Source organism: Bacillus rossius, chromosome 6 (assembly GCF_032445375.1).
Source record: "Bacillus rossius redtenbacheri isolate Brsri chromosome 6, Brsri_v3, whole genome shotgun sequence".
Lineage (NCBI taxonomy): Eukaryota > Metazoa > Arthropoda > Insecta > Phasmatodea > Bacillidae > Bacillus > Bacillus rossius.
In genome coordinates this window covers 78,778,130-78,794,639 of record NC_086334.1, presented here as the reverse complement: position 1 = coordinate 78,794,639, position 16,510 = coordinate 78,778,130, and the positions used below count along the sequence as shown (strand labels likewise).

General features: G+C 36.8%; 2 protein-coding genes across 2 annotated transcripts in view; both read left to right on the top strand.

Annotated features, from left to right (window-relative positions):
- The window catches only part of LOC134533329 (cyclin-dependent kinase 2-like), a 210,435-nt gene that overhangs the window by 134,312 nt on the left and 59,613 nt on the right, over nucleotides 1-16,510 (top strand). The window lies entirely within an intron of this gene.
- LOC134533328 (uncharacterized) lies at nucleotides 9-16,161 on the top strand. The gene is made up of 2 exons (XM_063370839.1): nucleotides 9-2,763; nucleotides 4,104-16,161. The coding sequence occupies exon 2, from the start codon at nucleotides 4,113-4,115 to the stop codon at nucleotides 6,426-6,428; it is 2,316 nt and encodes a 771-aa protein (XP_063226909.1). The 5' UTR covers nucleotides 9-2,763; nucleotides 4,104-4,112; the 3' UTR covers nucleotides 6,429-16,161.

The following is a 16,510-nucleotide window of genomic DNA, read 5'->3' as shown; positions in this document are numbered from 1 at the left end:
ATTTTCAAATATTATTTACAGTTTTTACAAATTTAATTTAAGCAATTTGTATAAATATAATCATGATCAATTAGTTAAAAAGCCCGCCTTAACCTGTTTGATATTATAGAAGATTTTCTCACACGGTGGTTGGCCGGTTCTTGCACGCTCGGCTCGGGCGGAACGTGATAATTTTTCGTGCGTGCAGCTGGCGTTCATTGATTTATAAGACGTTATCACGCCTAATAACAAACACTCTGCTAATTAAATATGTATCAATGCTTTCGGTACACATTTTACTAATTATGCAGACCTTTAAGTTGTCCTATTTTCCCAACTCCTCTTCCTCATCTCAGGAAATTTAGAACGATCCTACAGCATTCCTGATTGGTCTTGCATCTTGCCATTTCTGCCTCCTCTATTTGCTGTTACTTTACTCTCCATTCAATCTATTTCTGAGAGTAAATTTTTTATATATATATTTTTTTATTTATTAAAAATTTATTAAAGATAAATTATTATTAGAACGTGTCTTACAAGTAAAGGTTGCCAGTGTTACGATAATCAGTTATGTTGTCACCTGCCTGTTATTGCAGAAAGTATTAGTAAAACCTAATATAATATATGATCGTTAAATTTGATTTTATAAAAAAAATGGTCAATGTTGTTTTAAAAATACTGTGAGTGGGAAAAGAGCTTCTTCCAAAGGAATATCCCAATTAATTAACTACAGTTTTATTTACTAGTACTATTTGAAATATCTGTCCACAGTTGACTGACTGAAGCTTCTTCATCTTTCACTATTATTAAGGTCGTTAAATAATCTTAGTTACTGATATGTTAGTATCCGTTTATATTCAGGCTTCCCCAGTCGTTTGAGTGGTATGGAGTACCCAAGTGTTAAATCAGGACAAATGCTTGAAGAGTTATCTCTTAAACTTTCTGCATGACAATTTCTCTTTAAAAAGTTAAATGTGACGCTGCAAGCTCTTGAATTAACCATTTTTTATTTTTTATTCTCTCGTGTTATCTTCACTTTAAGAATAGTGGAACTTATAAGATTTCTGAAGTCTGCAAATGAATCTTTTAACGAAAAGTTGGTTTATTTTAATGAACATAAGATACTCATGAAAAGTTCAAATAAAATGGATTTTTTATATTTCAACAGGACATAAAGACTTGTCAGAAAGACAAACTTATTTACTGTAACCAACACAATGTAACACTTATCTGTGTCTGGTTTGTAGACAAACAACTAAGGATTATATAGAAAATCAGAAGTTAACCTCCAGCAAAACTGTTAGCTTAAATGTAATTTATTTTTCATAAACATCTAGACATTATATCTTTACCGAATTATCTTTTAAATCACCACACAATCACTGCAGTTAATAACAATGATCTTGAGATATCAAAATGATTTACATATAGAGTTATGAAGATAGTTATACACATTATTTTTTTGTATAATTTTTCAAAAACAGCGCATTCAAGGTGTCTAGTGACCGGGAAAACCGGGAAAGCCGGGAATTGTACGGAAATTATAACTGCCAGGAAAAATCCGGGAATTGTAACAGGAATTTTTCATAAATCCGGGGATAAAAACAAAGTTTTATTAAAACGTGTTATGCTGCATTTCATTTCTGGATCATCATCGCTGACCAACAAATACCGTTAAAAACTATCAATAAGTTTTAAGTGGGACGCGAGTCTTCACAGGTCCATGTGGCGCCCGGAGACAGCGCGATAGACTTGGCAACACTGCTTGTGTGACTCACCCACGCGAGCGCACGCACACACACCAGTTCACAATCTCTCGTTCAGACGTCTGGCGCCGTCTAACAGCCAGGGGGGTGACAGTAGATAGGACAAACTCAATCCTTAAAAATGAGATCATACCATGTTTCACCAACATCGGAAAAAAAATTACAATTTTTGATCTCTTTAGTTTATTACATATCCAGTTATTATAATTACATACGGCCATCTTTGTATTGTCTCGTGGTAATAATGGGATTTGAAAGTAAAAGTATATATTTTTTAAATGTCACTGAAAACTAGATGCTGCGTGGCATATTGCCGAAAACGAAAATTAGAGCACGTTGGCCTGTCGTTCTCCATATTACCTGCTAGGGCTGCTACTGTAGTTTTTGAAGTTGAAAATTAAAAAAAAATTAAAAATGGAATGGAAAATAAATATAATAAACAGAAATAAAATTCATTACTAAACGATCATTAGTTTCAATCTGGCTGTATAATTAATTTGGACTTTACTAGTGCAGAAAAATATTTTATAAATACATACACTTGTTGAATCAATTGTAAGATAGATTGGTGGTCTTGTGGGTAAAGGCGTCATGGCTTGAAAGTGACCATTGAGAGTTCATATCTACCTTCAATCAATACATTTTTTTTTCTATTGCGGAAATAGTTTAACGTCCCATTATAAGGACTAACATAAAGCAATTTTACAATATCAGTAGCCTTTATCGAAAAAAATATAAAATATGACAACAACAAAGGTGCCAACAGTGCCAACTATCACACGCTAAACCTTTCTCAGGTTGTATCTGGCTGTAATTTTTTCGTTGTCAAGTTGCAAAGAAATGGTATGATCGCAAGGGTTTTGTTTACAAATTTAAGCAAATGATCATTACTATGGGTGTGGCGCCTCTCCCTTTACTTACTCTATGCTAACAGCATTCTGCCGCCGTTTTCCGCTATCCAGTGTTTGTGTTTCGTTGCAATGCGTGTATGTGGATTATTAAGTATTTACAGTAAAACGTAAGTACTGCTTTAATTTTCCAAAGTGGAATATTTGCATTCAGAGGTGGCGGAATTTGTTGCTAATAATTAGAGACCTGAAAAACGCGATCGCGATAAACTCAAAAAATAACGCGAGTTGTAATGTTTTGAAGTTAAAAGCGATTTCATAATTTTTTCAGACTTTTTCACGAATTTCTACGAATTTTGCATGAATTTGTGCATTTTCACGTCTTTCCCATCTCAGAATACAACACCAAAACCACCCGATATCGTCACGTACCAAGCTTAGCTGAAAAACTACACGTTGTGCATCGAAACAGCGTTACGTATGCCTATTTTAACCGCTGCTGATTTTCATAACCTCCTTTAAAATGTCCGGGAAGGTTGCTGTCTTTTGATAAGTAAATTCAAACATATTCTGTTTGAATTTTTATACTCTTAAGTTTTAAATTTAAAAGGTAAACCAATTACAAAACAGAATCTCTGTAAAATCTTATTTAAACATTTGGTTTCGGTTCAGTTTTTTTTAATTATATGCAGTCAAATAAAATTGCAAATAAAAGTAAAATAACCTCGCTTTTTGTTGCAAATTTTGCGAAAAATAACACCGCTTTTAAGAAAAAATAACCACTCTTTTTTCAGGTCTCTATATAATAATGTATGCATTGACAAAACACATTTCTTTGCGTTGTTTGGCGTTCAGTTTCCTTGCAAAGGTCGTATCCCTATGCCTAAGCAAAATTAAATACTTTTCCAACAAATAAGTTACCTTATTTACCCGTGTAAACGCCCCATTCTAAACTTAAAATATTTTAGAGAGAAAATTTTTAATGTTCTTTTGTTTACTCTGGAAGGCACAGTACTCCATCAAACTGCGTGCGCACATACATTTCACTAGTCAGTAATTTTGTGAACATAATTCTTTTATTGATAGCCTCATTGATAAACGTAATAAATTGAAATAGTGATAATAGGCGGGAGAAAATAGCTATCACGTGCGTGCGCTTGTCCCGTTCCTGGGTAAACATACTGTATTTCTTTTGTACAAATTGTAAACACAACTTAGCAATTTTCGTGCCTTGTAGCTTCCAGAAATTATATAAAATTTACTATCTTGCAATATTATGTGGTTTGTTGAAACATTTTTTTGTCCGTCACCCGATGTCTGGGACATCGAGGTCTGAGATATATAGGGTTTACTGTATACCTGACAATACCTGCTACAGATATTAACATTTTGGCCAAACAGAATAAAGATTACACTACATATTTGTTAGAGACATAGTATGAAGCATTCACACGAGTAAATATGGTAATGAAAAATTGAAGTTACCTAATAGTAATTTTATAATTTTTAGGGACTTGAAATGGCTCGTCGGGTGAGAGGGAAAATTTCGTTTCAAACGGATTGGAAAGTAGAATTCCCTTGGGTTGAAGACATCAAGGATGATCGTCACTCTGCTAGGTGTGCAGTCTGTGGGACTACTTTTTCCATTACTTCCATGGGAAGAACAGCTCTTACAAGCCATGCCAGTGGAAACAAGCATAAGAAAAATGTGAGTAGTGTAGATAAGACAGCGCCAATTCAAATTTGGGCTACTACATCTGCCCCTGAAACATCTAAAGCATCTGAACCTTCACCTTTACCATCTTCATCTGTAATTCAACCTTCGTCAGCTGCTGTTATTCCTGGTGCGAGTATGAATCTACCTGCTGAAGATTCGTTAATCCCGAAATCTGCTTCTACAACCCGCTGTTTGGATAATTTTCTTCTTAAAGACGATGTGACTCGTGCCGAAGCTTTGTGGTGTCTTGAAACGGTGATGAATCATAACTCCTTACGCAGCGCTGCTAGTAGCGTAAACATGTTCAAGCGAATGTTTCCCAACGATCGTGTTGCAAACAATATGAAACTTCAAAAAGATAAAATTTCATATGTCATAGTTTATGGACTTGCTCCTTATTTTTATGATAAGTTGAAAAGTGTTTTGAAAGAGTGTGAACATTTCGTGTTGGGTTTTGATGAGAGTGTGAACAAAATTGCACAGAAACAACAGATGGACTTGTCTGTCAGAATTTGGGACTCAAATGTAAATAAAGTTATGTGTAGGTATGTAACATCCATCTTTTTGAATCACGCTACAGCTGAAGATCTCTTACAAGCCATGAAAACTGGCTTGGAAGGATTTGACATGATGAAGATTATCCAATTATCAATGGATGGTCCTAACGTAAATTTCAAAGTACTTAGGCTTTTACAGCAAGACAGCAGATCTGACCCAGAATCCCCACAGTTACTAGATATTGGTTCTTGTGGTTTACACACAGTGCACAATGCCTTTAATACAGGCATCAAGAAATCTGGTTGGGAGATAATTGAGTTTCTTAGAGCCCTTTACAATTTGTTTAAAGAGGCTCCAAGTCGACGAGGAGACTATACAGAGGCTTCAAACTCACACGTGTTTCCTTTGAGGGTTTGCTCAATTCGTTGGATTGAAAATGGCAAAGTAGCGAGGAGAGCAATGGAAATATTGCCACTTGTTGAAAAATATGTCAACATAGTCAAAACCACAGCAAAGGAACCATCTTGTAATAGCTTTTCTGTTGTATGTAAAGCCCTGCAAGACAAACTCCTGCAAGCGAAAATAGCTTTCTTTGAGGCACTGGCAAGTGACGTTGAACCATTTTTGGTAGAATTCCAGTCTGATTCTCCAATGGCACCATTTCTTTTCGATAGTTTGACATTTATTGTAATGACTGCTATGAATAGAATTGTGAAAACCGAGATTATTGAGAAAACTCCTCTTCACAAAATTGATGTTTTCAAACAGAATGCAGATAAGACTTTTGTAAATCTCAAGGATGTGAAACATGTTGAGCTTGGTTACAGTACCCGTGCAGCACTAAGGAAGTGTAAGAATGCCTCTGAGAAAGATATTTTAATTTTCAGAAAAGAGTGTCGGAATGTCCTGCAATTTTTTGTGAGTAACCTGTTGCTGAAGTCTCCTCTGAAGTATTCTCTTACCAAGGCTCTTACTTTTTTGAACCCTTATCATATTTCTTCCAAAGATAGTTGTGTAAAACAACTTACTACTGCTCTTGACCACCTCCTTACGGCCAATCTTCTGCCAGCTAGCACTGTTGAAAGGGCTGATAGAGAGTACAGGTTTCTTTGCTCGCAATCAAATGTCATTGAAGAAATGAAAACCTACTCTAAGTCTGAAACTCGCTTGGATACCTTCTGGGTGCAGCTTATAGAAGGAAAGAAAGAATATGAGAACCTCTTTAAAGTAGTCAAACTACTTTTAATTTTGTCTCACGGCAGTGCTAACATCGAACGAGGATTTTCAGTGAACAAAGAAATTTTAGTCGAAAATCTGAAAGAACTATCACTCATAGCCCAGCGTCGTATTTTTGATTTTGTTAGTAATGAGCCGGGTGGACTGATGAAGCTAGACATTCCTAAAGCCATGATTCATGCAGTGAGGAATGCTTATTCCATGTACAGTGAGGCACTTGCAGAGCAGCAGTGTGCAAATAAGAAAATTTTCAAGCTAGCGGAAGAAAGAAAACGTGCAGCTACTGAGATCAAACAGCTTGAGGCGAAGAAACTCATGTTGCTTGAGGATGTACAGCGTGCAGTATCTGCCATCGATGAGAAGGTGAAAGATCTTAAAAAATAGTATAGGGCTGTGTATTGCATGACACTATACAGTTAAACTTCTCACAGTTTTGTACTAGTGTGACTATGGACCAAACAAGCTGCAAGACAATTACTATCGAACCAGGACAAATGAAAAATTCCAATGTTTTAATAATGAATTTGAAGTTCCAACATTTCCAGTGAGAAGGTAGGCCTGCATATGTCTTTGATGTTTATAGCATCTTTAGATGATCATTTTGTTAAAATGCTTTTTCTCATTACATACAGTAGTAATTTAGTAATTTATTGCATTTGTTCAATTTTGCATGTACTATCATGATTTTGGGGTAAAATTTTATCGCGTATGATTTACATGTATTCTTTTCATTTTGGACATGTACAGGAATGTAGAGGAATTGTACAGGAAATTTTTCTGATCATTTCCCTAGACACCCTGGCATTGTAAATTTCCGTGTCTCAGATCTACATAAATCATACATTACATACGAACTAGTGGAAGTGCACAGCAGAAACAACTCCAGATATCTTCAGTAATGCCTACTGTAACAATTCATGGACGTAAATGCGGTGTCCATTCCTGCCCACACAAAACTATTTGTTTTATTTTAATGCATTAGAGGTATGTTGCATTCAGATTGCAGTGAAATGTATCACACGCAATGTTTATGAAGGAATCCGCAATGGCCTACGGTGGAGAGATGTCCTTCAAGGAAAACGTGGTAAACATAAATAAGGATGGCCGGACCGGAGATCAAAGCCGGCTCCTCAGGAACGTATTGCTAAGCCACTTCGCTCCGTGTAAGCTTGTTAGCAGGGGAGGTAGCTACCTACGTAAAGGGATGCAAACACAGTCTGGAGGAAAGGGAAAGGATTTTCTAACAAGGTGAGGCAGAATTCGACTAACAAACATCGGCTGCAAGTTCATCATGGAAAAATAAATATAACAAAAAAAAACTCATGGTCTAAATTGCTTCGTAAGTATGGTATAAGACTTTCACGTTGGTGCTTAATAAAGAGTATAAGTTGAAAAACTAGGCATCTAGATTAATTAATCTTAAATGAACAAAGTTGCACAACCAACGCAAAACTCTAGTAAAACAATTTCACTGAAATAATAGGATGTAAAATCATATTAAAAAAAATTATGATAAATAGAATGCTACTCCCAAGTATTTCAATAAAATTATTTTTATGACAGTGACGAGTTCTGCGGTTTTTGTAGAACTTCATACAGTAAAACATCACTCCGATGCTTAGAGATAAATCTTAATTATTGTTTTATTTATAATGTACCAGTATTATAAATATATACTAGCCTTAGGAAAATATTTTAGACCATAAGTCGTGTGTATATTTTCGTCTCATTTTTTTCCTGATAAACCTGTAGCTGAAGTTTGTCGGTCAAATTGTAACTCAGACTTTTAAGAGATGTCAACCAATTCTCTGCTTCATGGGACGACCGGGCCTGGTTTAATATCATTGAGAGGAGCCTGTAATGAACCCGGCCTTGGATTTTGGAAGGTGCGGATAATCGGAGAGTTTTTGAGTGGTATGGAGTACCTCCCGATTATATGGGATTTTCAAAATTAAAAAAATATCAACGAAAAAGTTTAGTTTAACGTATTTCTAATGTCTTGAAATAAGTCTAATGTCTTGAAAGTAGCATTCAATATTTTGGCAAGGAAAAAGACATGTGAGCGAGTCTTATAGTATTCGCTATTCTCCGTTCACTCTTAGCTGAGTTTTGAAATAAACAAACACCGTTGTATCACTGCGCCGTGTCAGCAAGTGATAGGCTGAATTCATCTTGCGCACCAAGCACTAGTTGCAACACACACACTTCAGTACATTCGGTGCTAATGAAATAACAGAGAAGTAATATAACAGGAAAATGGTGCCGTTACCATTCAGGACACAAAAACAAACAATGTTTATTTTTTGAATTTTCGATAAAATAGCAATGTAACGTAAGACAACAATATGATAGTGTTACGATTTGGTACTCACCTAATCACTATCTGGCAGTGGTGCTATCCCTTCCAGACTTGAATCAGACCTACCACCACTATCTTAGTCACCGAGAGGAACTATAACACTGTCAACGACAATATCACTGATACCATCCAATTCCCACATTCTTTCCTCTTCTTTCATTACGTGCTGAATACAGTCGTTCCACTTCTCTGGAGTAATCTGAGACAAAGCTGTGGCTACCAAATCACGTACCTCGCTTAGCTTGAATGTAATTTGACTCCACACGAGTTCGATTGGATTCAAGTTGCAATGATACGGCGGTAGCCTAAGTACAGTACGCCCCGCTTTTTCTGTGATGTTGTCAATCACATTTGCAGTAAAAGATGAACGTCCTGTATGAACTAAATTCAGCGACTCCACTTTCACAGACGTTGCACTGAAGGATATATTTTTTTACTGTAACCTCTCGATAATATTTTGTTTTCTCCACGAATGATTTGGCACACTATCACACTTTACACTGTGATAGGATGCATTGTCCATAACAACAACACTAATTTTGGCAATGTTTTTTCAAACCAATCCCGGAAAACGTCACCATTCATCTCTTCAGGATAATCACCAGATTTCTTTGACTGAAAAATTAACTCACTGTTTTCCACAAAACCACTGTCGCTACCAATATGAAGCAATATAAGGCGCTGCCCCCTTACCTGTTGGATTTTTTTAGTCCTGTAGACAGTTCTGAGAGAAAAGCTTCTCTCTTCTTCTTAACTGTAGAATCTTTCCAAGACTTGTTTGTAGCATGCCCTTCATTCACCCACGTTTCATCTAAATAATATATTTTGCGTCCTTGTTGTTGGTAACCATGGATTTTGCTTAAATAATTTCTTCGCCATAGTGAAATGTCGTCACTATCAATTATGACATTTGTTTAGTTTCTCTTTACGTACTGATAACCAATAAGTTTTAACAGTTTATAAAATGTTGTTCGTCTGAAATTAGGAAGTTCAGAGTCGTCGTTAACATACCGTAGCACTTTCTTCAGCGTAGGTGGTTCATTTGCGAAGAAAAGACTATGCACTTTACGCCAAATAGCGTCTTCACAAAATCACAAGTTTTGATAACAGGATACTTACGTTTCCTTTTCTTTCCGGGAGTTGTTAATGTCCCAGTGTCCTGTAATTCTTTCCTTGCGCGAAGCACACTGCTATTCGAAACACCCTTAAATTCCGCAGTTAAACTCGCGATATCGTTCACATGACAATCCGGATATTTGTCTGAAAATGTTTTAAAACCATTCAACACAATAGTTTTCGGTGCACTTTTCAAAGGCTTTCCTGTTCTGTGCTTTACAAAACTCGGTCCGGCATCAGCCATAACAAACTGTGCCTGCGCGCATCCGAAATACAACTGTTGTGCCGGGCATCAACTGTACACTGTACACACGGCGTCTGCTAACATAATTGTAAGTAAATACTTGCTGACACATTAAACTGTATTGGGTATTAATGGTGAAACGCTATAATCCTATATAACAACAATTGTTATAAAAAAGGCAGTGTAAAAATACTTACAAATGGTACGTAACCAAGGGACTATTTCTTGGTGCACGAATAATGTGCGCGGTGGCCGGCAGCCAATGAAAATGTTTGTTTTTTACAAGAGGCTTTGTTTATTCCAAAACGCCGGTAAGTGTGTTCGGAGAATAATAAGCTTTAATTGACATACACTTTGATAGTGGTTGCTTACTTTAAAAAATACAACAAAAAAATGTGTGAAATATTTTAAATTGGGTTTTTGAAAAAAACATATATATATATTTTTATTGTTACTAAAGTAGTTGTGCTGGTGCCAACCATCAATATCTCCTCAAGTTACTAAGGCTGTTATGATGCACTCCCAGCTGCCACATTGGCCGGGAGGTTTGTGTGTGGGCGACGGTGAGACTCTACCCCTTTATGCCAGGTCCGTTTGTGTTGACTTTATTCAACAGCATCCTGGGGACCATTACCATCTTGTGCTCGCAGCAACCTAGGGCTCAGTACTTAGCTTTTAATACGTTTGCTGGCACCTTTTCCAAGTAATCCCAGTTGCATGTCATCCCTGTATGCCATCCCCACCAAGGCAGTAGACGTCTTGGCCACCTCGGGCCAGTGCGAGTGTGCTCAGCACCCTGCATTGTCAAGGCCCGCCGGGTGCACAGACCACATTCCTAACCTTCCCCCTCCAGCCAGCTTGCGAGCCACCACCAGCCACTGTGCCGAGGCGTGCGTGTTTGTGCGCTTCATACCCTCCACCTCCTGCCGCTCACCGACAGTGACGGCAGAGTGCTGGTTTCAGATGGAGACTTGTGTCCCGTGCAGTGGACGGTGCTACCCTCATTACCAACCACCCAGACTCTCGAGGGCGTTGTGTAGAGCACCGTATAGGGCTGGGCCGATGCCGGTCACCGATCACAATAATCGGCATTGGTACCGATCTGCAAACGCCGATCATTCCATACTAAATCAAAATTAATAAATACTGAATTAAGCTTAAAAATTCGAAGTTGTACAATCACGTATCAACAAAAACACGAATTTACAGTATTAATTTGCATATGGGTATTTTTAAACCATGCCAAACCATTATTTTACGTAGTTTTTAATAATTCACAATAAAAACTTCGATTTTTATGAAATAATACCAATTTTAACCTACGTCTGTTGCACTTACGAAACCACAGGCATAGAATATTGTGTGTTGACCACAAAATACAAAACAAAATATTCGCCTGCAGGTTAACCAACTTTCGTATCCTCTAGGGTGTGTTCCATTGCATATCAGTACGTGGAGGAACGAGCACAAAAAACTGTGATACGTTCCAGTGATAGTTCAATATTGGAACACAGTTTGGATCACTGCTGGTATTTATATATGCCGTAGTGTGTTTATCTATGGTCATAGTCCGATTACGTTGTTGTCTATTTTAGTGATTCTTTAAACGTTTGTTGGTTACAATGGCACATAAAAGTAGTTTCATGTGGAAATATTTTAAATTGCCACATAAAGACATTGTAAAAGCAACGTGTTTGTTTTGCGGTGCGGGTATATCTCGTTGTGGTACAAACAGCAGGGGATTTACAACCACAAATTTATCGAGGCATCTCCGTTCATTCCATTACAATAAAATTTCGCCAAGTGAAATTTCACCGTGTCCCGCTTTACCTTCAACCAGCAAAAGTAGCTCACCAGAAGTAATTTCCGAGTCGACTACATGCACCCCAACTGTAACCGCGAAGCAAGAAACCATCGATTCCATGTTCCAAAAAAAATCAATGCTTGAAATTTCACACCCTAGGCATATTAAAATAACCAGACTTATTGCAGAAATGATGTGTCTAGACATCCAACTATTCAGTATTGTGGAAGATAAAGGTATTTAAATTAAATAAATTGCAATAAAACCAGTTTGTTAAAAAAAATAGTTAAGTTTCGTGTATATGCCTTACTGAACTGTATGTGTATATTATTAAATGAGTCTATTCTGGCATGATTCTGCATACAGTAATCCAATACAGTAATTGTACCGTATCACTTATCCAAGTTTAGCCCTTGATCCTGATGGCATTATACTGTAAATATTGATCCTGTGGTACATGATGCATGCTATTTTAATTTAGTACAGCGAAAGATCCTGGATATACGAAAAAATCCTTTATGTCAAAATTTATTATGATCGTATGTTGAACAATTAACAAAGATTATGTTTTATTCGACATAAGGTAATTATTGTTATATCAAACTTATTGTTATGTGCACAATATTTTGTTACACTAAATTAAAACAGCAAGCGTCATTGCCCACAGGATCAATATTTACAGTATAATGCCATCAGGAACAAGGGCTAAACTTGGATACGTGATACGGTACAATTACTGTATTTTTATGCTAAAACACGTGGTCAGGCCTATGCATGAAACATTTTTGGAGAATAAAGTTGGATTTATTGTCATCCATTAACTACATAACAATTTCTTAAGGTACTATCTTTATTGTTCAAGGGTTTACCAATTTGATTGCTTACCTTGAGCCACGCTACAACCTTCCCAACCGAACAACATTTTCAAGGAAAGTGATCCCCGACCTCTACACGAAAGTGAGAGAAAAAACAAAGAATCTACTTTCACAAGCTACATCTGTCAGTTTAACAGTTGATATGTGGTCATCTGTTGCAAAACAGGATTACATGTCTCTCACAGCTCATTTTGTGGACACTGAATGGGAAAGAAAGGAACTCTGTTTGTAAGTGGTCCCGTTTATGCGCACACACCATACTGCTGCCAATTTGTTTACTTTTATTTTGGAAGTTATTGGTCAGTGGGGAATTAGCATTGAAAGCGTCCATTGTATTGTAAGTGATAACGCAAGTAATTTAGTTGCAGCTACTGACCTCATGAATGTTAAGAGGATTCCCTGCACCGCACATGCAATGCGACTTGTGCTTATCAATGCTCTTTTTAATTTGAGGCCTGTTAATGAGCAAGGAGGGTGGTAGGACATTTCAAACACTCTCTGGTTGCAAACAAGAAGTTGGCTCAATTCCAAGAGGCAAACAATCTCCCTAAACACCATCTAGTCCAAGATGAACCGACTAGATGGGACAGTACATATCATATGTTGGAACGCTTATACACTCAGAGAAAAGCTGTGATGTTTCTGCTTCCAGAACTCAAACTCAACACTGACATCTCTACAAGTAACTGGATTCTGATGGAAAAGACAATCTCAGTATTGGCAACCTTCAACTTAGTTACCCTGGTAGTCAGTAACAGTGATACTACAATTTCTGAAGTGATACCAATAGTGAATGGGCTGAGACTGGATTTGTCTAACAACACTGAAAAAATCCTTGCTGATGGTGTTAAGAGTATAATAAATCATTTAGATATGTACTACAAGGACATTGAAGAAAATCAACTGTATGCATTTGCTACCATTCTTGATCCAAGATTTAAAATCAGTGTATTCAGATCAATGGAATCAAGCCAAGCCATGAAACAGAAATTACTGGACGTTTTGGAAGCTGAACTGCATGCAGATACAAGTGATAATACTATTACAGAAACATCAGTAGAAGAGTCTGCATCTTCATCACCTGGACTACTGACTGGCATATACAAGAAATTGATCGCAGCAAATACCGACGACACTGACACACATTTGGCACCCTCACGAGAACTCGACCAGTACCTTTCTGAATCACTGTCACCAACTGACTCAAATCCAGTGGTTTACTGGAAACATTTACATCACCTACAGTTGAGGAAACTAGCACAAAAGTTTTTATCTCCCCCAGGTGCATCTGTCATTTCAGAAAGACTATTTAGCTCAGCAGGTTTGATAAGTGGGAAAACAAGAAGCTCATTACACCCTGAAAAGCTGAAAATGCTTGTCTTCTTGAACAAGAATTTGAAGTATGTGAGTTCTGAACATGATATGTAGAATGTGAGGTGATATGTAGAAATGTAAACCAACTATAACTAAGTTTTTAAGTGTAACTATGTGACATATCACATATCTTTTGTGCTTTTACATGCTGCAAGATCTGCAATGCATTATTTAGACAAAAACTTAATATTTATTTTGAAACTAACCCACAAAGAGTTGTCAAGTGTTAATGTTTTGTGTGCATTGGTTAACCAAGTAAATCTTAAATATCAACACATTATACGTATACTGTTCATTTTCAAAACAATTCATCAAGAATTACCATGTGTGTCACTGAATTTGTGTATTACATATTGTGTTGCACTCTTAATATTGCAGTAGCATTTAGTTATTTATTTGGAAAATCTTTTGTAGATATTATAAAGCACTTATTTTCAAGACCTATGAAAAGTGTTGTATGGGTACTTTGGTTTGTGGGGTGGGAAGGTCTAGAAATAGTAGAAATAGTAGAAATAGGAAATACTTAGCTTACATTATATTATTGTTAATTTTTAAAAACCAATGAACAAATTGTCTTCTGTCAGAAGTGTTAAATAAATGGTAAGTTATCATAAGGTAACTTTTTCATTAAATTTTTTTTTTTAGATTTTTATTATTAACATCAAACAAGCTATATAATTCTTAATTTGTCTGATCGGCAATGATCGGCGCCGGTCATCGGCTCAAATAATCGTTATCGGAATGATCGGCAAATTTAGTGATCGGTCCAGCCCTAGTACCGTACATACAGACACAGCGCTTGCATTGAACCTGCATAGTTTCTTGAATCTATATCTGCTCTTTGTGAGCACATGGAACGATTATGCAAGTCTGAAAAAAAATTAATATAAGTTGAAATATGGTTCTAAGTATTGTTTTTATGTTTGTTGCAAGGCTTATTCGGATCCAATATCTTATTACGATTACGAGGCTTATTCGATAGTGCAGCTTAGGTAATTCTTGTAAGTTTCTGTAAAAAAAATAAACTCAAAACTCCAAATAGAATTTTTTCTTTTACTTTTTGACGTGTTTTACAATCATTTGCTAAGAGAGTGTTGTGATATACAGTAAGTGGTGAGGTTAGGTTACATATTAAAAATACCGTCATATTGTAAAGATGTTAAGTTAGCTACATTAAACATCCTGAAATATTGTTTGAACAGTTGGTTAGGAAACACCAATGTAATGTAGCTAACTTAAACTAACCAAACATTCTTACTATTTTATAGTGTTTGTAATGAAGCTAACCAATCGTTAACATAATTTAAAAGTAAATCTAATGTAGGTAACCTAACTAACAATTCTCCCAATTTTACTCTTGTTTAATGTACCTAACCTAACATAAACACCTTTTAAAATGGCCGTTACTGGTAAACTACTTGTAGTATCACAATGAATGCCCTGTTAGATAATAATTCGATAACATATCAGAAAGTATAAAAAAAAGAATTTGGGAATTTTTATTATAATTTTTGCAGAAAAGTGGATCTCTTAGAATTACTGCTACATTTCATTTGGGTTACTTACATAATCTCATAATTTTTTTTTTACTCTTTGTAAGTTTTTTTCATGAATAATAAACAAATAGAAATACATATCACATTTTTTATTTCCCTACCTTGAATAAAATTAAGTTAAATCTTTGTTTGCTCATTTGTCTGTTGAATACTCGAGGTTGTGTGTATGGCCACCCTGAAACGACACAAAAGCTACTCTGTTTCAGCGATTAAATGCACAATGAAGACACTTCAATGCAGATTACCTGGTTATCCTACTGATTTCACGAAAGTAAAGTCTATCTAGGTTAAAATTGGTTAGTAGTAGCCTATTTTATATAACACGTGTGAGTTCTTAAAGAAATGGTGTTACTCATCGTAGCTGTGTGTACAAAGTGATGCTAGTGCTGTGTGCAGTGGAGGATCCAGGGGCCAGTCTTCCCCCCCTACATTAATATTGCTGACAAAAATTATTGTTTCTGAAACCAATAAAATATTTTAATATAATTAATTAATTACTTGTATAATCATAAAACCTGGTTGTTGGATGTTATGTGTAGTGTGAGTATATTAAATACAAATTTAGTAATTTTAAAAAAATTTTTCTCTGACTACTTTGAAATTCTAGAGTGCCCCCTCCGAGGTGAACCTCTGGATCGGCCACTGGCTGTGTGTAGCAAGGAGCTGGAGTGTGTGTAGCAAGCGGCGTGCTTCAACGTGGGGTGACTGTGCAGAGCTGGAGTGTGTATAGCAAGCAGCGTGCTACAACGTGGGGTGACTGCAGAGCTGGAGTGTGTATAGCAAGCAGCGTGCTACAACGTGGGGTGACTGTGCAGAGCTGGAGTGTGTATAGCAAGCAGCGTGCTACAACGTGGGGTGACTGTGCAGAGCTGGAGTGTGTATAGCAAGCAGCGTGCTACAACGTGGGGTGACTGTGCAGAGCTGGAGTGTGTATAGCAAGCAGCGTGCTACAACGCGCGGTGACTGTGCAGAGCTGGAGTGTGTATAGCAAGCAGCGTGCTACAACGAGGGGTGACTGTGCAGAGCTGGAGTGTGTATAGCAAGCAGCGTGCTACAACGTGGGGTGACTGTGCAGAGCTGGAGTGTGTATAGCAAGCAGCGTGCTACAACGCGGGGTGACTGTGCAGAGCTGGAGTGT

What these genes read in the sequence shown, in the direction of transcription:
- LOC134533328 (XM_063370839.1), top strand. Translation starts at nt 4,113, where the DNA reads ATGGCTCGTCGGGTGAGAGGGAAAATTTCGTTTCAAACGGATTGGAAA.